Here is a 21821-nt window from a genome sequence, read left to right on the forward strand (position 1 = left end):
GAGGTGGGGGTGTAACAAGAGGCAGAGGGACAAAATGGAAGTTGAAAGGATACACTCTGATTTGATGAACACAAACTCCTGCTGCCGGTGGTAGATGTCCACGTGCCATACCTAACTGTAGTTTTGCAGTTTCTAGGAATCATTATATCTTTTCAGATATATAGAAGTGGTTGCTAAACCTAGTTAGATCTTGAAAAGTTTCAAAACCCAAGAACCAGAATGCTGTTAAGGCTGTGAAAATACTAAGGCTCCAATATAAGTCTACCAAATTCTCTATAGTGATTGAACCTGGAGTGCAGTAAAGTGGCACAGCCTATAATCCCAGCATTCAGGAAGCTAAGCAAGGAGAACTCAGAGTTCAAGACCAGCTCGAGTTACTGAGCGACCTTATCCAAAACCCACTCCCCCAAAAGTCCTGGGAATATGTTTTCTAAAAGCATCCACATTGTTGAATGATTCTCATACTCTAGTAGGTAAATGAACACAACAACCAGGGTTGGGCGAGGCTCTGTACAAACCAATTATTGGCTGATGTTGCTGATGTTATCTAGGGCCAAAGGAAACATAAACATGACTGCTTTTCAGATTCTCTCCATGGTGAGGAAAAAAAATAATACATGTATTTATTTCAATTATCCTTAAGTACCTCTGTTTATAGCTTTGGTAACACTAGTTAGAATTCAGAAGACAGCCCAGATTCCATCTGGAGTACAACAATAATGTGTGATAACTGGTATTTCCTTTAGTCTTTTCAGGGCTTAATTTTCACTAGGTATAAACAATTGTTGAATGTCTGTTGAAATAATCAAATAAAACTAGATGCAACTGTACTAATGGAGGATTGCCTGTCCCTCCCTCCCCCAACCCCCCGCCCCTGCATTCTTAGATTATCTTTACATCCCAGTCCTCCCTTCGCCCTGATTTTCCACATCTTGTGTAGCTCAGACTGGCCTAAAACTCCATAGTAAAGGACAACTTGAACTTCTGATCCTCCCGCTTCCACCTCTGAATGCTGGAATTCACTACCCTTTGTACTTCTTTATAGTAAAGAAACAACATCTGGATACAACAAAAACAAATGTGATTCACATAGAACATTCAAACAGTAGTCTAAATACCAAAAAGGAAAAGGCAAAGTCCACCACCACCACCCCATTTCTGGGCAATGACTGAAACGTGGGAGTAATGACTGCAATAGAAAGAATTCCTACAGGAGAGAAAATGAACAAAATATGTTTCCTTTATAAAAGATTTAACAGTTTCTACAATAGAATGGTCAAAAGCACATCATGACAACACAGCCGACCATATTTCCTTAATTTTTAAGAACAGAAATAAAATTTGTCTCAATTAAAAAAAATGACATTTAATATTTAGTTTACCTTTCTCCTGAATAAAAATGAGAAAACAGGCTGGCTCTGAGATCATATATTTATTTAAAAAAATAAAATGGATTGACAAAGTTACCACATTATATGCATGCTAGCCAAGATTTCCCAAGCCCGTGAGAAACACCATTTCTTGATCAATAATAAAATCACTTCCTCAACAATATACAGACAGGAACCCTTGCCATCCAAATTTAAGGTCTTTATGACTGCTCTCACCTCACAAGCTAGTAGGTTGTAAATGTCACAAGCCGAGTTCCTTACAAAAGAAAGTCTGAGAAGACAATAAACAAGATGTTACTAAAAGATGACGATTTGTTAAAATTATAAAGCAACCATCGTTTGGCCTGTAAAAATTTTACATTAGAATCACCACCACTGGGAATACGCTCCTCCGACTGATAGTCTGAAGTCAGGAAAATCACAGCACACGGCATTTTCCCTGCATGCTTTCTGGAGCCAAACCCTGTCTGACAACATGTTGACTTTACAGGATGGGACCTGACATTCCCATTCTTAACAGGACAGTTAGGGAGTGTTACCAGTGACAAAGAATGAAAGTTATATAACATTGATTATTATAAATTACATTTGTTCTTCTTATCCACCCCCATTCTCCTTAACATGTTCGGATTCTTTCCTGCAGAAAACATGAGCTTAACAGAACCCCAGTCACATCGCTAGTGATGATTATTGTGAGCTGCAGAGGCTTTAATTCTGAAGACATGTATATGCAGGTGAGATGCAATCTGATTGCAAACACTGACACAGTAACGAATCAAATCAAAGAAAGAGAAGACCTAAAAAGAGAAGAGATATTTGATTAGACTCTCAGCATGTGCACAGACCTCCCTAACTTCCTGAGAGGATAGAAGGGTGGCTTCTGACTCTCTTCTCTCCAAATTCACCTTCAAATTCATACAGTTGAGTAATAGTTGCCTTTTGGTGTCCTTTAGAACTAAGGATTAACAAATCTTTCCTTAGAGAGATAGGAAATATGTTAAACTTTGTATTATTTATTTTTTGAGACAGAAGCTCCTACAGCCTAGGCTAGCCTCAAACTAAGTATGTAGCTAAAAAAGATCTTCAACTTCCAATCCTCTGGCTTCCAGTTCCCAAGTGCTGGGCTCACAGGCAATGCCACCACGCCTGATTTTTTAAATATGGTGCTGGGGGGCAAATGCAAGGCTTCATGCATGCTAGGCAAGAACTTGACCACGAAGCTATATACTCAACAAAATTATTTCACATTTTCTGAGTTGTACTCTCTCTCACAATTGCTCAACTCTGCCGGTATAGAATGAAAGCAGGCACAAACAATTTATAAATGAGTCGCTATGCCTGAATATAGTCTAAACTTCTGGTATACAAACAATCAGAAGTTTGGAATTGTTGAGTCTTAACATAGGCAGGAATAGTAAGCCTAACAAACATGCAGGCTAACATTGAAGTCATAAAGAACTCTTAACACATTACAAAGGACTGGCTCACTCAAACAAGAAAACAAGTAGCTTCAAGCCACAAAATAAGACCATAAATACCTACCAGGGCAATCCAAAGTACAATATATTCATCAATGAAGCTGTTAAAATACTGGTCCAGAAACAAAAGTGCTGGACCTATGAATGCTGTGTCGTGCAGATGCATCTCACTTTTCGTCATGTGTGCAACCTGGGAAAACAAAATCAATGACATAGGCACTTTCATTTCGGAATTGTCAGCAACACAGGAAATCAGTATAGTGCTCAAAGACGAAGTTTCAAGAATGATATTCAAGAATGTTGAGCTTGTAAAACTACAAAAAGAAAATCCCAACAACATTAAAATTGTATGAGAAAGGGAATAGCCATGCCAACCATGCTGGAGGAAAACACTTGTACAAAAGGCAAAGGGGTCTCGATGAGTGTCCAGGATGACACTGAAGAATGCACACAAACCGGATGACCAAATTAAAAACTAGACAAGATAGTGAAAGGATATAGCACTTTAAAGAACGTCAGGCAAACTCAAAATGTAGTCAGGAGAGTGAACACAGCTATTCTGTTGACGTAAAGTGATTTTTACTGCAAACTCTTAAAACTACTCAGGAAGCCACAAAATGAAATACAGGCCCACAAAACCAAAATAAGATGAACATTAAAACAGTAAAAACTGAGGTGCTTACCACAAGCTTATTAGTGATTTTAGCTGACACAAAACCAAATGTCAGTATATAAAGACATGGGTGCTTTTCAAACAGCTGAACTGCTGACTTCTTGTAGATCATAACAGCTAAGGTGATCACCGATCCAATATGGAGAAAAGGAGAAAGGACACTTGTTCCCTGTACAGAGTGGAGTTACAAACATTTAATGCTGTCACATGCTTCATGGACCTACCACAAACACTTTAACCCAACCTCCCGGTATCTGCCCGCTAACAACCACAATAAGTGAGAAGCCACTGTATGAGGTGTGGTAAAGCTCAAACAGCACTGTGCTTGGTGGGTGTCACTTCTTTTTATACAGCATGTCATACTTTCCAAAACCATGGGTGCTGTGCCCAGATACATGAACGCTTATCAGGATACAGAAGTATGTATAAATATTTATTTCAAAGACTTAAAAGAAGTTCCAAGTTGACAAATGATTATATGTCATTTAAATGAAAACCAAAGTAATAGAACAAGTCTTAGTTTGCAACTCTCTTTAAATCTCAAAGTATACTCACTGCTATGGTTGATCCATTTTTGCCAACACCACCTGTGAAGATTACACGGAAGTAATTTGTACAGGAAAATATGGTCCCTGCCACAGTACAAAGTGCAGGAAAAATTTTCATTTGAATATTCAGCACTGGAATCTTTAATGGGTAGAGAGAAAGGGAAATTAAAAATATATACACATTCAAATAAGAAAATATTACAGTTATTCATACCCTTAAAAACTCTCCACTCCTTATAGCTAATAGTAATGAAATGGAAATTTCCTTCTCCTTGAATTATAAACAATATAACAAGTCTCAAAAGATGAAACTCACTTCTGACATGAAAATACAGTATATGAGATGGAAGGATAGCTCAGAGGTGAAGAGCACTGACTGTTTTTTTCAGAGGCCCTGAGTTCAATTCCTAGCACCAGTATGGTGGCTCACAACCATTTATTATCATAACCATCTGACGCCCTCTTCTGGTGCACAGGCACACATACAGATAGGGCACCCATACATAAAATAAATTTATGTAATCTTGCAAGCATAATATCCATCATTTAAAATGGGAGACATACTAAATATTTGAGGTCCCCAAAGAGTTTCTTCTTTTTTATATCCATTCTTTTTTTCTTTTCTGGTTTCAAAATTTGCCAAAAGGTAAGATTAGTAAGGCTATATTGAAGTAATTATAGGAACAAGGCCATAAAAGCCCACGGCTTTTTATAGGTAATGAGTTCTTACAATAAAAACATTTAAAACAGGGCAATTTATACTATTCAAGACTTATGTGCTTATATTTTAAAATCAAATGGATATAAGACATTTCTCTTTGTAATATAAACTCGAATAAAATTGGCAAAACAAATCCAAAACTTCTGAATGTTCCATTTTTTCAAAACTCTCAAGAACTCACTTTGTTTACACAACTCTCCTATCTCTTGCAAAACTGCAGCTCTACAAAGAAAGTGGAAGCAACTACTTGAATCTCAGTCACACTACGCAGGATTTAATCTTCTAAACGAAATATTTCCACTTAATGTTCAGAAATTTGTACCCCAAATTGTCTTCTTCCTTGCCTAATGTCCTACCCTACAGCCCAAGTTTAAGATTTTTAAGAGAGGAGATAATAAATTACAATGAGACTTGTAACTGTTGTGGTTTTTCAGATTTACTACCAAAATCTGATGCACCTGGCTGACACTCTGTTCCTTTCCAATTCCCAGTCTCCTGTCATTCCCCTACAATCCCCTCTACAGAGACAATGGTGTTTATGGCAAAGGCAGAAATATGACACTTGCCTGATTAGAGTATTGCACCATTACAGGGAGTACCCATATTATAACCAGGGTATCAGTACCCCGAATGAGACAACGGTATACCATAGTCTCTCGTGCTACAACCAACCCGATCAAGCATCACTACTTGTATTTACAATTTGGGAAAACTGCTTTAATATCATGAAACCTTTGCCCTTTGGAAGAAAGAATAAACATAAATACTAAATTAATACAAAGCCTGGATCACAAAGTAAGCCAGCAACTCTGAAGTATCCTAAACATCCCAGAGTGCTCATCAATTCTGTCATGTTAGCTATAACATCAAAACGTAAGTTCAAATGTAGGTTTAATTTGAATTGAATTTTAAAATTATGAATATTTATTGAGGTTAGGCAGTGGTCAGGTGGAAATCAAAGGATAACTTGTTGAAGTTGTTTTCCTTCTATCATATGGATCCCAATATCTGAACTAGGTCATTGGGCTTTAGTGGTAAGTGTCCCTACTGTCAGAGCCATCTCTCTCACTCCTGAATTAATTCTGTATTCTTTTTGGGGGCCTGACTACCATAGGTGATCAGTATGTATTTCTGAATGAAGATTCAGATTTTGTCCCTTTCCTGTGTGTACCAAATTCCTTTTTTTTGAGACAATGCAGAACTATTTTCCTTCCACTTTATAATGTAAAAGGCAGTGCACCAGGATAATGTGAGGCCAAGTACAAGGAATTCTCAAAGGTGATCCCCTGCAAATTGGCACCAATGAACTACTTACAAAAAAACATCGCATTTTACCACTTTTACCCGACACTCAGAATCAAGGAAGGTGTGCAAATTTTGTTTTTTCGAATCCTTTTTCGTACTATAATCTCACTCATCATTATTGCTACTCAGTCTGTGTTTATGCTACAGAATTAGCTAAGGTGCTGTCTGAAAACAACTGTCTCAGGCTTGCCTTACAATTTCAGTAATCTTCCAAACTTGGGCAGATTAAGAATTCCATGAAGTTCTAATGTCTTTTCCATGGTCAGGGGGAAAGACCTGGCTTTGTGACAGGAAGTGTATACACCCAAGTAATACCAATGCATTACAACTGATTTTTAAAAGGGTAGAATGAGAAAAGTTTTAAATTCTCAGCACCTCTATCAGACACAATCTATAGGTTTTGGTTAGATTTTGAAGATACCTAGTAATTTAGTAGGTTTTGTGGAAATAAAAATAAAATTTTAAGATTATATATTTTATTGCAAAGAACATAGAAATGTTTGTCTGTAAATCATAGTAAAGACTTCTATTTATTTTCTTTAACTACATGTACATGTGTATTTGTACATGTGAATTCAGTGCCTGTGAGGGGCAGAAGAGTGTGTCAGATCCACTAAAGTTGGAATTATGGGGGGGGGGTATCGGCCACCTGCTGTGGGTGCTGGAAACTGAATTTGGGTCCTCTACAAGACCAGCATATGGTTTTAATTAAGCTATTTCTCCAGACTTATGTAAATTATTTTAAGTTAATTCCATGAAAATACTAAAAATGTTAACATAATTATAGCATCCAATAAGACTTTAAGGAAAATCACTGTATCCAAATTATTTAAGTATAAGGGCATTTTTTTTTAAGTGTTCCAGTTCAATGGTTGGGGATGCAGCTCAGTGGTAAGTGCTTGTCTAGCAAACCTAAAGAACTTAATCCCCAGCACTGGAAAAAAGCCTTTTAGTTCAAGAAAGACAAACAGATGATAATACATGATGTAGTCAGTCCTCCAAATAATCCCAAACAATTTCGCTGTAGTACTATTTATCTAGCTGCTGTTGAATTCTAAAAGATTTAAGACCTATTTAATCAAAGACAGCACTTAAAAGAATCAAATGTACGTCAAGCACGGTGGCACATGCCTTTCATCCCAGCATTTGGGAAGCAGAGGCTGGAGGATTTCTGTGAGGTAGAGGCCAGCCTCGTAAGCAAAGTGAGCCTAGGCTCTGTTACACAGAGAAACATTGTCTAGGGAAAAACAAAACAAAACAAAACAAAAAGAGAATCAAATGTAAATAACCACAAGTGAACAGTGATTAATTTATTCACATATTCACATTCATACACCCACTGCTTCTAAGAGAGTCCCAAAGGCAATACATTTTAGGAAGAAACATACACAAAAATGTATTTCTTGTTTCTTGAAATGTATTAACTTTTGCAACTAAAAGTATTCCTTTTCTGTTGTAGAATATTAGTGAAAGATGCATTACATTTGTTTATGCTGCGGAACATTTGTTTAATGATGCAAATATGTGTTGCATTCTTTTATGTTGCATTTGTTTAACTCTGTAAAGCTGTGTTACTTTGCCTGTCTAAAACACCTGATTGGTCTAATAAAGAGCTGGAATGGCCAATAACAAGGCAAAAGATAGGCTAGGCAAGACTGCCAGGCGAGAATAAATAGGAGAAATCTTGGGCAAGAAGGATTGAGGAGTGAGAAAAAAAGGGACCAGTCACCCAATCACACAGTCAGACACAGAATAAAAGATATACAGAAAGAGAGAAAGGTAAAAGCCAAAAGTCCAGAGGCAAAAAGTAGATGGGAAAATTTAAGTTAAGAAAGGCTGGCTAGACACATGTCAAACTAAGGCTGGACATTCATTATAAAGAATAAGTTTCCATGTGTGATTTATTTGGGAGCTGGGTGGCAGTCCCCCAAAAGAGTAAAGAGTAAAAAACAAAACAAAATTAAAAAAAAGGAAACAAAAAACCCCACACCACCAACAACCAAACAACAAGAACAACAAAAGAAACCCAACACTTTCACATCAAAACAAAAACCCAGGAAATAGCAATAATATCAATTATAATCTTTAGTAAAGCTCATTTCTTTGGGAAAAAAAGGTGGCCAAGAATGAGTAATCCAAATGCAGTAGCTGTCAGTCACTCACCTCTGCAAAATAGAATCAAACTTATGAAGACATTTATAATATTTGTGTTTGTTTTCTTTTACTATAAATGTGATTGCTTAAGTCATGTTAAAAATTTTATAATTTAACAAGAATTTGGAAAATACCAGCGATTTTATAGCCTGAGGTTTTTTAAAATTCCCCATGTGAGCCCTAAATAAAAAAATCTTTTCTCGATTTTGATATAAATGATGGGTTCACTAAATGTTGTTAGTTTCTGAGTCAAATACAATGTAACTATATATATATAGTTTACATTTCCGACCCAAATTCAGATTTTGGAGCATTTCTGATTTCAGATTAGGAACAAGTATATTCTGACAAATATTCCGAAACCCAAAATGACCTGCAATTTGAAACACTTATGATCCCAATCTTTTAGGATAAGGGATAGTAACCTGCATAGCAGTCTGAGATCAAACAGCACAAATAATTTCACTAAGTCTCCGACTGTTACAAGAAGGCAGGTCCTTCCTTTTAGTTTAGTGATGTAAACATCACAAAATATCACAAAACACAATAGGTCAAAGGCAGGACGTCTGTTTTCTCAAGACATTCTAATCTCTAATCATAGTAATCACATTAATTCTGAATTTGGACTGCTCGGCCTAGGAGTCGAATTTCAAAATATACTAAGTCAGTTTCACAAATAGTTTAGGAAATGTCTTGATAAAGTCATGCATGGGAGTAGCTGATCTAATTCCAGACTTTGGTAGATGGAGACAAGGGCTATAGAAATAGTAAGAACTTGCCTTAAATAAAACAGGTGGTAATATGAAAAGAATAAGGAAAAAGCCACCTTCGTCCAAAATAAAAACATGACTATATTATCTTAGTTACAAGTAAGGACAGAGTCAACATTTGACCTTTTGTTGCTGTTGTAAGGCTGTGCTAAGCAGCCTAGGCTAAAAAGGTTCACTGTCTAGCTGAGGACAACTTTCAACTCCTGTTGTGTCTCTACCTCCCAAGTGCTAGGATTAGTTAACCTTTTAAAAAGTTAGTTATATAACTTCTACAAATTCTATTGAGGGGGGCTAGAGAGATGGCTCAGTGGTTAAGAGCATTGCCTGCTCTTCCAAAGGTCCTGAATTCAATTCCCGGCAACCACATGGTGGCTCACAACCATCTGGAATGAGGTCTGGTGCCCTCTTCTGGCCTGCAGACATACACACAGACAGAATATTGTATACATAATAAATAAATAAATAAATAAATAAATAAATAAATAAATAAATATTAAAAAATTCTATTGAGAAAGGTAAAAATATATTTGAATCAACTTACTACCAGGTACCCCTAAGAAATAAAACATGGCTATAGCACAAATACAAATATTTAAAGTATGTGTGATACAATGCCATATTTAAGAATAGGTTCTACAAACCAGATGTTTAAATTATTTTCAAAGCATCAAGTCATATCTCATTTTACAGATATTAAAATACTTTTTAATAAACCTTGGGCATTTTATATATGTTTAAGATATTTAAGACAGTATTTTGGAGAGAATTTTTACATAAACCACAAAGTCTATAAAATTAATAATCTATAGTCTAAGTGAAAATTGAGCAGAATTTAGGTTTTATGATGTAGTTTTAGGAAAACAAATCTATTCCTTCCTGTCAAGGCTAAACTTTTTTTTAAAAGCCTGAACAAAACCAGTTCATCTATTAAAGGGCAAAGGTAATAAAATTATCTCTATACTTCAGTCACAAAAACAAAAGGTGTCCACAGTGACATCAACGGCACACAAATGGCATTGTGCACTCAAAGACTTGATTCAGAATTTTCCTGGCTGACTGCAAATTATTTTCATTCCTTTATCTCTTCTATCTTTTTAAGTCCATCCCCTGAGCACAAGGAATTAGCTTTGCCAGGGAAGTACCTAATTTACCATTAGGAAGGGAATGAAGTAAGGGAAAGTCTGAGTCAGCCAATTTCTTGTATTTTGAAATTAGTCTGAGTTTTAAGAATTACAGTCCTTTGGCTTACAAATTTTTTTAATACAATCACATCAAATAACTATTGAAGGGATAGCAGTACCAGCAGCTAATGGGTAACTAGGGAGTGCTAACTTCCTTGACTAATCTGAACAATACTGGAACAAACTGTAAAGTAACAGGGCTCCTTTTTACGCCAAGGGGGGACTAAGGCACAAGGATAATTTCTTTAAAGGCAGCCTGATCCCACCTCCCAAAATAAAACAAAGTAAAGCAAAACAAAGCCCCAAACAGAACAGGAAACAATCACACAAGGAGCGCCACCTTTCACCGAAAGCTTCTTATCGGGCAGGCAGTGCAATGCACTTATTAACCTGTCTGTGCAATGCGTGCCAGAGCAAAGTAAACTGGATAGTTACCTAACAGACAGAAGTTAGAATATATTCTCTCAAGAGGATCATGGGGAGTGAGGATTGGGGTTTATAGTATATTTCAGGGCAGGAAGAAAAAGTCACAGTGTTGAAAATAATCCCATAGACTGACAAAATTCAGCAGTATTTATATTGTTTCTTTTTCTGTGCTGGAGTTAATTTACAATCTCAAATCCTAAATTTGTTATTCAGCATCAAGCATATGACAGGAGACCTAGTAAAGTCACACACTACAGAAACGGGGAAAGTAATTTAATTGTGTCACAGTTAACTTACTTGTCTCGTTACCTGTTGTCCCTTGAATGTAAAATGGGTTAACAATAAGGACTCAGATTTTCAGTGGCCTTCAAAGCACACTAATGTACACAGAACTCCAAAGAATACAATTTTCATGCTCTAACAAGAAACTTGCTTTTGTCTGCTGTAACTTTCATGCTCAAAAACAAGTAAAAATACTTTAAACATTACCCTTTAACTTGATTATCCTATATTAAAAACACAAGCAGAAGATAACATGCATTACATAGGATATATGATGTGAACAAAATTACCATAGATTGCCAAAAAGGTGGTCCTCCAATCACTGCCAGCAAATGCATGATTATTATGAAGATTTGCACTTCTGTCACATCAATTCTGATTAGGTACAAAAAGCCAAAAAAGCAGAATTACTCAAAACACAATTCCAAGTTAATTTCTTGCAAGCAAAGCAGCATTCCTCTATCATGCACAATGGAAGAAAAATTTCAAATATGGAGCAAAGGGGGGAAAGGAGGTATCAAAAATTTGTTATGAACAAAATCACATAAAACCCAGAGCCTTTTAAATTCAATTTTACAAAGTTCAGAGCAATAAAAACCCCCTTCTCCAAAGCAAATTTTCTATAGCTTAGCCTTTCTCACCAAAATGAAAAAGTATATGTATTAAAATTTGAGTATCAAGCAGAGAGTTACATTGTATATGTAGTATGAAATCTTGAAGTAAGCTCTGCAGTAGCAACTGAAATGGTTAACTTTAACAGAGAGAAAATAAATCACTGAGACCTTGACAAAAATAAGTGTATAGACCCTTAGATATATTCATTTAGTTATATGCCTGCTATGCCACAGGTGTGAGAAGAAAATGAACCAATTCTTACATAGGTTCTCATTCTCACCAGGGTGACTACCCTCACACTATGGAGAGATAGTTGAAAGCAGCTGAGCATGAGTTTTGAGATTACTGAAAATGACCTATGGTCAAGAAGAGACAAACAGTGCAAAGGGTGGCGAGGGGGGATGCAGAAGTCAGAGCCTGAAAGTCGGGGTGGGGTGGGGGGAAGAACATGGGCAAAAAGATTGAGGAGCAATGCCTGTGTGGGTTCCTTTCCTTCTGCAGCCTAGCACTTCACATATGCTTGAGATTGACATCCTTGGGTCATGGAAGCCAAACACTCTAACGGAAAGATTTTCTTCTACAGGAACACTGTTTTTTGTTTTGTTTTTCTTTGTTTTTTTTTTTTTTAAACAGGGTTATTCATTACAGAATTAGTAACGACAGGAATTTTTTAAACCCCTTAATGAACTAGTGGTTAAATAAATTCCACATAATGGAACAGTTAGCAGCATTTCTGAACTGGCACAGCAGTGACCTAAGTGTTGAAATGAGAAAGTATCAAATGTTAAAAGAAAAATAAGTTGCAGGATGTGTACAGGCTATATTTTTTGGAAAGAATAAGACAAATAATACTTCCCTTTTATTTTTACCAGCAATTGTGCAATACACTTCTGGGCGCATACATTGGAAACAAAGAAAACTACCATCTATTTGGGGAAGACAATGTGGGGACTGCTAGGCAGCTGGGAAGTAAGGACAAGCTTTTTCACTCTATACTTTTTATGATGTTAGTTTTTCCAACAAGGTGGATAACTATTAAATATAAAAACCTAAGAAAAGCCAATTATCAACAGGAAGGAGGTTTAGTTTCTACAGAACAGATCCCCACTTCTACAATTGATTCTTAAGCAGGCAATCCACATGAGCTTAGGATATGTAAGCTCTAACACTCAGAAGTAATTGGCTTGAAACCAGTCTCTTCAAAATAAAAACTACGGATCTTTATTTGCTGAATAAATGTTTTAAATAAATGCATATTTAGCTGCAAGCAGTAATGTAATCACTTTAATATACACATTTACTGAAAAAAAAACTGCACTGAAGTAGCTAAAAAGACTCTGTAGAGCTGACCTGAAGAGTGGTATTTACACTCAGTAGCAGACTCAGGAGACTAAGCAGGTAGGTGTGTCAAAGATGATCGACTCTGTCTTGGGTGGAGGGTAGACATCTTACAACATTTTGCTGGAAATATGAAGTAGCCTTTTGGAAGGGGAAGGGCCAGAAGTATAGAATTACAAAATTAAAATGGAGAAACCTCACACAATTAATCTTTGAACTATGGATGAGTTTAAGAGAGAAAAGGAAACAAAAAAGATCTCTATAGGCTTAAGGTAAGGTTTCTAGGAAAAGTTTTGGAAGATTTTCTAAACTATTCAGATATTGACTCTGTATGTGGGAGACAGAGTCAAGGAAAACTTACCAGTTGGCAGGGAATTAAGTGTTCTTTTCCCTATTTGTTTATAGGATTTAGAACAAATGTCTAAACTCCCTTCATGAGAACTGCCTAACATTGCTCCGAGGTCAGAGAGGACTTCAGATTCTGTTAGATACAGAATCACAGGCCTTTTTCTGATGCGTGACTTGGCACAAGGGTGCTGAGATCCAAACTTATAACTATGACTGAGTAGCAAGTACTCTTAACTACTTAGCCACCTCTCCAGCTCAATTTATTTCATTGTTTTTAGAATGGAGACCAAGAGCTACTAATGTTCCCCAATTCAGTGACTATCTTCCAAAGGACAATAATCATCCCACGAGAAAAAAAATTCCTGGGGGAGGGGAAACTCTGTAGCATAAGAGCACCTAAAACAAAGATTTATATCTATCTATCTATCTATCTATCTATCTATCTATCTATCTATCTATCTATCTATCTATCTATCTTTCCTATAACATTAGTTTTCTACAGTCTAAAGCTCTAGAGGGAGAAAATAATTTTCTTTACTCTTGGAAGGTGTTTTGAGATCTTTATTAATATCTTATTACAATTAATACTTTATTGGTATTGATTTAAAATAATTTACCTTTTCTACTTAATTTTAATACATTGTGAAAGGACAAAAATTTTCCCAGGGACTTTGAACAACATGAAATGTAATCTCTTGTCAGAGCATATATAAACTACTACAAGCCAGAGACAAATACTGTTCAGATGGCTATCACAAAGGGAGGATGGGGAGAGAGGAGCTATAGATTGTAGAGTCTAAGGTTTCCTGGTCTCTGGATAGGGTGACTGTGGGGTGTCAGTTCCAAGGTCAAAATAAGGGTCAAAGTACATACTAAGCCTGTGGATCAAAATCATTTTTTAAAATTCTGTCATTACATTTTATGTATGTTTTTGCCTGCACACATTTTTGTGCACCATGTGCGCCGGATTCCCTGAAACTGGAGTTACAGACAGCTTGAGCTGCAATGTGGGTGCTGGGAATTGAACCAGGATCATATGGAAGAACAGCCAGTGCTCTGAACTGCCAAGCCAGCTCTCCAGCTTCAGCAAATCGTTTCCGCAAGCACTATTCGACAGGTATAGTTAGATACGGAGACACAAGGAAAATAAACGAGGCATGGTGGTACTGGCCTGTTATTCCAGTACTTGGTAAGGCTAAGCATGAGAACTATAGTTCAAGCCTGGGGTACAAAGTCAGACCCTGATATAAAGAAAATAAAATGTCCTTAAACAAATGTGAGTCATTTTAACCCCCTGAACAAGGGAACAATGAATTCTTTAGTTGACTAAAAAATTTCATGAGCCTTCCAACATTACAGGTTGGCAGTTTAGAACACTTCCTATCAGGGCAGTTATTGTATCAGAAATAGAAAATGGCCTTTAAAAATAAGAAAAGTGTGAAATAACCCCAAGCTATGTAAGTTTGCTAACTATGAGGAAATTTTCTGACTTCTCTTACTACAGAGCTGGGAATAAATCCAGGGTCTAATATAGGGGAGGCAAGCTCTCCACCACTAAATTACACCTTAGCCTCTGACTATTTGCTAAGTTTCATTTTTATCTCATCTTTCAGAAAGATAGACTGGAATAGACAATAGAGGAAATTTAAAGGCTAATAAATTCATTTAGAAACAAATTAGTAAAAACAACTTTTTCTAAAGCTTTTTTCCTCCAACTTTGAATAAAATTTCATAGATCTGATGACTTAATTTCAGTTAAAATCATTGATCATTGAAAGAATGATCATATAAGACAAAGCAATAAATACAAGGAACAAAAGAAAATCTCTGAACATTAGTACCCAATGAAACCAAAAACAGCATATCTGGAGACAACAGCATATTTTGAAAATAAAACTTTTTTGTCACATTCAAATGTATCAGTCTCCAAAAATATTTTAGCATAGCACAAAGGGCTCCATAAATTTAGGGTACTTTTTAAAAAATTCCTTTCGTTGATGCTGGGGATCAAAGTCATGGCTTTGAATATGCTAGGCAAACACTCAACCACCAAGTTACCTCCTGGACCAAAATATCTGTTATTTTGATTTTTATAAACAAACAATATGAAAGTAAATAACACTGCCTTCATTCTGACTGTTACTTTCATTGATATTACAGGTAAAAATGTGGTTAGCCCCAATTATTAGTAACAAACACTGAGCTATCACAAACAACGTACCCAGACAATTACAGTGAGCAATGAGAGGCCTTGTGAGAGAGAAGAATGAAGAAGGGCAAAGTGAGGTCCAATGAAAATGGCTATGGTACCTACTGGTGAATTTCTCAGTATTCTCCACAACCCAAAGTTCTTGTCTCCAGCACTATTATTCTGTCACTGAGATCTGAGTTTAGAATGCTGTAATGTGCCCTTCAGAGAGTTCTCTGCTAAGGTGGAAGAGAAGTAATGCAGGCTTGCATAGTCAGAATGATTTGTCACGTTTTCATACGGACAAATACTTCCCAACATTTCTTAAATGGTAAAATAAGACGAGAGTAAGCTACTCCTGCTTGTAAATAAACTTCCCTATTGTAGTTGAAAGATTACCTGACTAGGGAAACATTTCCTAAAAGTCATAGGGTCAAAAGTATACTTCTAACACGAGAAGGAAAACCCCATATATTAACAGTTAGCACTTCATCAGGGAAACATACATCTACTAGAGAAAAAAAGGGTGAAAAGGGAAGGCATTCAAAGGACGGCTATAGAAACAAGAGAGTGAAGGGTAGTCTGGTCTACAAGAGTTCCAGGACAGGCTCCAAAGCCACAGAGAAACCCTGTCTCGAAAAACCAAAAAAAAAAAAAAAAAAAAAAAGGTAGTCTCAAAAGCACAAAAAAGAGAAGAAAACATTAGAAAGATACAGAAACGGGACTTAATGAGACTAGCTTCTAGAGTAAATTTGTGAAATTACTGTTTCTTTTGTTTTTGTTAACACTTAAGAGCGGATTTCTGTGAGTTCGAGACCAGCCTGGTCTACAGAGCGAGTTCCAGGACAGGCTCCAAAGCCACAGAGAAACCCTGTCTCGAAAAACCAAAAAAAAAAAAAAAAAAAAAAGATTATTGCTAATCCAAGCAGAACTAGAAAGAATAGTTAAAGGACATGCATAAGAAGTTACGAAAATAAGCAGAATGTTTCCTATATGAATATGGAGTTTTTTCAACTTATTTGAAAAAAAAACTCTGCTTGTTTTTTGTTTTTAAATGTTCATATATAAAAAATTAATATTTATATAAATATATTTCTTTCATATGCATGAAAAAAAGATAAAAATAATGGTGGAAAGGTGCTTTAAAAATATCACATGGATTGCAAACAATATTAAGTACTATAGTAAATGGGAGACAGAATTGTCACCGGCATCAAACCAGAGATACCGCTTTTGAAAAGTTTTGTTTTATATATGTATATATATGTAAAGGGTAGATTTTTATTGCCCTATTATATTTTAAAATAATTCATTTTCTAGTAACATTTATCTCTAAAATATCACCAGAAACATTTGAATTTTCATTTCTTCAAACATTCTGTGCATGACAAAGGTGCTGTCTTTATTGAATTCACGCCATTGTTCATTAGACTGCATGAATATTCTAGCAGTTACCGTGAAGTTCCAGAACCAAGGCCCCAGGGTTCCTGAGAGAAGCTGGAATAATATAATTATGATCTGGGACTCTGTAACATCGAATCTATGCATAAGAAAACAAACATTTCAAAATAACTTTACTCAGATATTTTTCTCATGATCCCTATTAAAACAGGTAGCAAAACTAGATTTCAAAGGAAGCATTACCTTTATAAAGACTCCAGACAAAATGACACAATTCATGTGTTATTAAGCTATTCTTGTGCATACATTAATATTTCTTATTCAAATCACATTAGTAGTTTAAGAAGTTGAAATATAACACACTAAAATGACTTGTAAGTAGACACTTAGAAATATTAGTACTAAAAATATAGTCAATTACTGAAGAGTGGCAAATGTTATTTGTTATGTAATTTCACCAAGTCACAAGTCCCTCCAGCAATAAAAACCAGCAGACCTTCTTATAGACAACTACATTCCTGGCCCCCAATTATGTGCAAGTTTCATTTTTATTTCTGAGTTGAGCACGACTGCTAACAAATGCATTTAATTTCAATCTAGTACATTATTTAATGAGATACAAAGTGATTTAAATAAATTTTGTGATATGAGTTACTCTTCTTTCCACAGGATCACGTATTATCTCCAGTTTTGGGATCAAACCAAGGACCTTGTGCATGTTACTAAGCAACCTACCATGGAGCTACTAAGGCATCTTTGGTCCCTGGCCTTGTTTCACCTATTTTGGCTTACCTAGTATTGCAATTCTAGACCTGTGACACCAAGATAAACACTTAAAAAAAAAAAAGAAAAAAGAAAAAGAAAATCAGGGTTCCTAGCTCAGCTGGCCTCTAAATCTCTACCCAAAGGGAGACCTTAAACTTCTGGTCTTCCTACCTCCACCTCTAGAGTCTCAGATTATAACCATGTCCTGTTAGGTCTGCTTATGAGGTTGGAGACAGAATCCAAGGTTTTGTGTATGCTAGGCAAGCACTATACCAACCGAATTATATCCTGCCATGCTGGCACCCAATTTTTAAAACATGTTTTTTCCCTGCAAAATCAGGAGATATTTCTTTCTTTCTACAAGCACCATTTTAAAAATAAACATTTTTTGAAAGTCACAATCTTGTAATAATTTTCCTACTTCTTCTATCTCAAGAAGTACCTATTAGGTAGGTACATGTGGAAATGAAAAAAAAAAGAAAGAATAATATAATGAAGATGGTCTTCTCTTTTACTATGGATGGAGAAAAAAAATCAAATAAACAAGCTGGCTGTGGGAAACACATAGCAGGTATAGGCAGGAGACCCAGGAGTTCAAGGCCACCTTCGGCTATCCAGTTTGAGGGTACTCTGTTTCAAAAATCAAATCAAATTGGCCATCTTGTGTACTGCCTGCTAATCTCTAAATCTTCCTTTCCTTCGCCTTTCTCCCAAATTCCACACCAACATCATAATTCTCAACCACAATAAATTAGTTACTTTTTAAATTAACATCCAGTGCAATTATGATAACAAGTTTTGGAATATAAATAATCAAAGAAAATAATTGTATAGCATATCCTTTTAAAGACAATTAAAATTAGTCTAAATTAGGAACCAAGAATGCTGACAATAAAATATGTTCTTAAATTTACCCAATGATCAAGAAACCCTAACTATAATTTCATTTTTACACTAATAAAAATATTCATCTTAGAATAGTATCTATAACTCTAGGCTCCCAATGAATGAGCCCAGGCTTATTTAATGGTGGTACATGCCTAGAATTCCAGCATTTGTAGCCTGAGGCACAAATATGAGTTCAAGAACAGTTTAAGTCTAAGATGAGATTCTGTCACAAGTGAATCATCACCAACACACAGCTAGGCAAGCACGAAAAGGAAGATCTCTCATTAGTGACTTATGTGATAAAGTCTTGAGTATATATATACAGAGTACACAAGTACTCCATGTACAGCATTCTGATTCTTCAACAGAAAATGGATTAGACATTAACATTAAGAAATTAAATATAGGACTACAGAGGTGGCTCTGTGGTTAAAAGCACTGGCTGCTTTTGTAATAGACTGAGATTCAGTTTCTAGTACCCACCAAGGCAGCTCACAATCCTCTATAATTAACTCCAGTTCCAGGGATCTGACACCCTCTTCTGGTTTCTGTAGACACTACATGAAAGTTGTGTACAAACACACATATAGGCATTTGCACACACACATACACACACACACACACACACACAATCATAAAAATAAAGAAGTCTTTAAAAAGATTTACTTACTCTGCTCTTTAAATATTTTTAGTAATACTGGATACCAAACCTAGTCCATGCACACAGCTGGTAAGTGTACTACCATTTAGCCACATTACCAGTTTCAACAAGTCTTTTAAGTCTTCAATAAATTATTTTTAAGAAATTATTACTTGAACAAGAAAATAGAGTTTTCAGACTACAAGTAGAATATATAGTTTAACATTTTTCATATAACTATGGAGGGGAAGGTGTAAGTTTATTTAATAGAAATAATTTTTATGGTATCATTTGTAGTTAAAATAAATATAAAATCTTAATAGTACAGGCTGAAAAATGAAATAAAAGTATTATGAAAGTCAATATTCCACCAAATTGTAGGTACACTAGAAATAATGCCATAAAATTAATACATTCTCAGACTGTATATGTAACGAGATGTCAGAGATCACTTAACATTAAATTCATTTAACTGCATTCTAGAACAGCCGGGCTAGAGTAAGACCCTATTTCAAACAAACAAACATTCCCAAAGAGTTCAGTCTTTAGAGTTTGGGGGATTTTTTTAAGGTCAATGTTTTGCATAAATACAATTTCTATTAAAAGATTAAGGTAGCTCACATGATTTGTAAGCATATTCATTAAAAATGATTTTTGTGGCATGGTAGCACATGCCTTTACTCCCAGTAATCAGGAAGTGAAACAGGTGAATCTCTGTATTTTGAGTCCAGCCCGGTTGTAGCCTATAGTTCCAGGCTAGCCAGTGCAGCCAGGGCCATATGGTTAGAGCCATAGAATTAAATGAATAAATTTAATTCTATACACACATCTGTAGGGTATTAATCTACAAACACCCAGATATAGGAAGTCTAAGACTTAAGACTAAAAATAAGAACTTTCATATAATCTAAACTATCATCATTTAAAGATGATCACAATGAGCTAAAATACAACTGCTGTGGTAAATGGAAAAGGAATACAATATTTTTCACAGCACGCAATACTTCTTTGTCTCAAGATACAGAAAGAAAACTATTCACTTCCAACACTCCTGTAGCATCTGGCAGCAGCTAACCCCACCCACCTGCAGGGACTTAGTATGTCCTTTCTTCTATGTCAACTCAACACGTCTCCTCTCTCACCAGCCAAACTCTCCTATTGAGCTCCCTGACTTCATTTCCTTCCCCAATCCTTCAGATCAAGGCAAATAAAAATGTAAAGGGCTAGGCTAGGCTTGGATGAGTGTGAGTAAATAGCACTGACTTAGTCTAAGAGGACTGTGAGACAAGGGTCTGTCTAGATGGTATAGTCACTACCATTTTCTGTGGAAGGCAGATATTACCTGTAACCACAGCACAGGGCTAAAAGATGTACTCACACACTTTGAAAATATGTGTTCAAAGCCCGTTTTTTCCTCACAATGCTATATTTTAAATAAAAAGTATTTAGTCACAGATGAGTTAAAATCCTTTAAAAAATATTTATTAGATTCAGAGGCCAGATGGTGTCAGATCCCTTAGAGATGAACACCAGGTAGGTGTGCTGGGAACTAAAATCTGTCCCCTGAAAAAACGGGGACTTTTAACCATTGAGCCATCTCTCTATCTCTGATGAACTAAAATGTTTTGCTTACAGTTGTTCAAGATATTATGAATTTAAAATTGGAACTAAAAGCATCAGCATGAAAGAGACTAAGAAGAACAAAAATGTCTTTTATTTTTTGCTTAATTTTTTGAGATAGATTCTTCCTATGTGGCCCATGCTGGCTCTGATCTTCCAATCGTCTTCCCTCAGCTACTAAAGTTCTGGCATGCACCATTATGTCCATCTACAAATTTATTTGGAAAACATTTTATTTGATAAGGTTATTGAAAGCATGAAGATCTGAATTTATTCCATGTAAAAAGGAAATGTTCAGGATCTTTCACCCATGTATAAATGACACTAAAACAATTGAAATAAAAGAATTCAAAAGTAGTATTTCTAATGTCGAGGTTGCTTTCATTTCCCTAAGAAAAAATAAAAAGAAGTTATATCTAAAAATTTATTTACTTAAACTACAGCTGAGAATTGGCCTTGTTCATTGTGAAACAAAAAAATTATCTTTTATGTATATAAAATTGACTGAACTTAATCTAACCACACTTATTTACTTGGTCATGAGAAAAACTTGTGAATGCTAACAGTATTTGGGAGGCTTTATGTGTTCTCTATCCTCTAGTGTACTGGTTTTTTGATGAGTAGTTCCTTACATGTAAAGTACTGTCGGCATTTTTCCATGAATGCTATACTCATTTTTACTTTATAAAGGAAATTCAGTATTGCTTCAATGTAGTTGTACAATTTCCCTTATGACACTTGATTTAATTTAGGCATTATATTTACATTGGCCGCAATACTACCAGGTATTTTACTAAATTAATTTTGGCCAGTATTAGGGAGTTGAACTCAAGACTTCAAGTATGTTAGGCAAACTTTCTACCACTCAGCTATATGTCTATCCTAGAAAACTTGAGTCTTGCATCTTGAGCTATTTTGCTCATTATTACTGCTCATTATTATTTTCTCTATTTCTCAGTAATTTCAATCTGTGTTCTAGCGATTTCTTCTGCATGCTTAATTTGTGTGTGTGTGTCCTCTGTCCTCTCCCTTCTGCCTTCTACTAGTCATGTATTTCAGAGATTACCTGGAGAGTGTAACCAGAAGTTA

General features: G+C 35.7%; 1 protein-coding gene across 4 annotated transcripts in view; it reads right to left on the reverse strand.

The window, feature by feature from the left end:
- Positions 1-1417: 1417 nt before the first annotated feature.
- Cept1 (choline/ethanolamine phosphotransferase 1) overlaps positions 1418-21821 on the reverse strand; it is a 41005-nt gene continuing 20601 nt past the window's right edge. For 3 of the 4 annotated variants that reach the window (XM_005357159.3, XM_026784071.1, XM_026784069.1), the window contains 5 exons: positions 11220-11304; positions 4098-4229; positions 3553-3711; positions 2934-3059; positions 1418-2188 (listed from right to left, as the gene is read on the reverse strand). In XM_005357159.3, coding sequence (XP_005357216.1) covers positions 2069-2188; positions 2934-3059; positions 3553-3711; positions 4098-4229; positions 11220-11304 — 622 coding nt within the window. In that variant the 3' untranslated portion in view covers positions 1418-2068. Of the gene's footprint in view, positions 2189-2933; positions 3060-3552; positions 3712-4097; positions 4230-11219; positions 11305-16873; positions 16959-21821 lie in introns of all 4 variants that reach the window. The other variant, XM_013349941.1, reaches the window with a different exon arrangement.

This window comes from Microtus ochrogaster, chromosome 21, assembly GCF_000317375.1.
Source record: "Microtus ochrogaster isolate Prairie Vole_2 chromosome 21, MicOch1.0, whole genome shotgun sequence".
NCBI lineage: Eukaryota > Metazoa > Chordata > Mammalia > Rodentia > Cricetidae > Microtus > Microtus ochrogaster.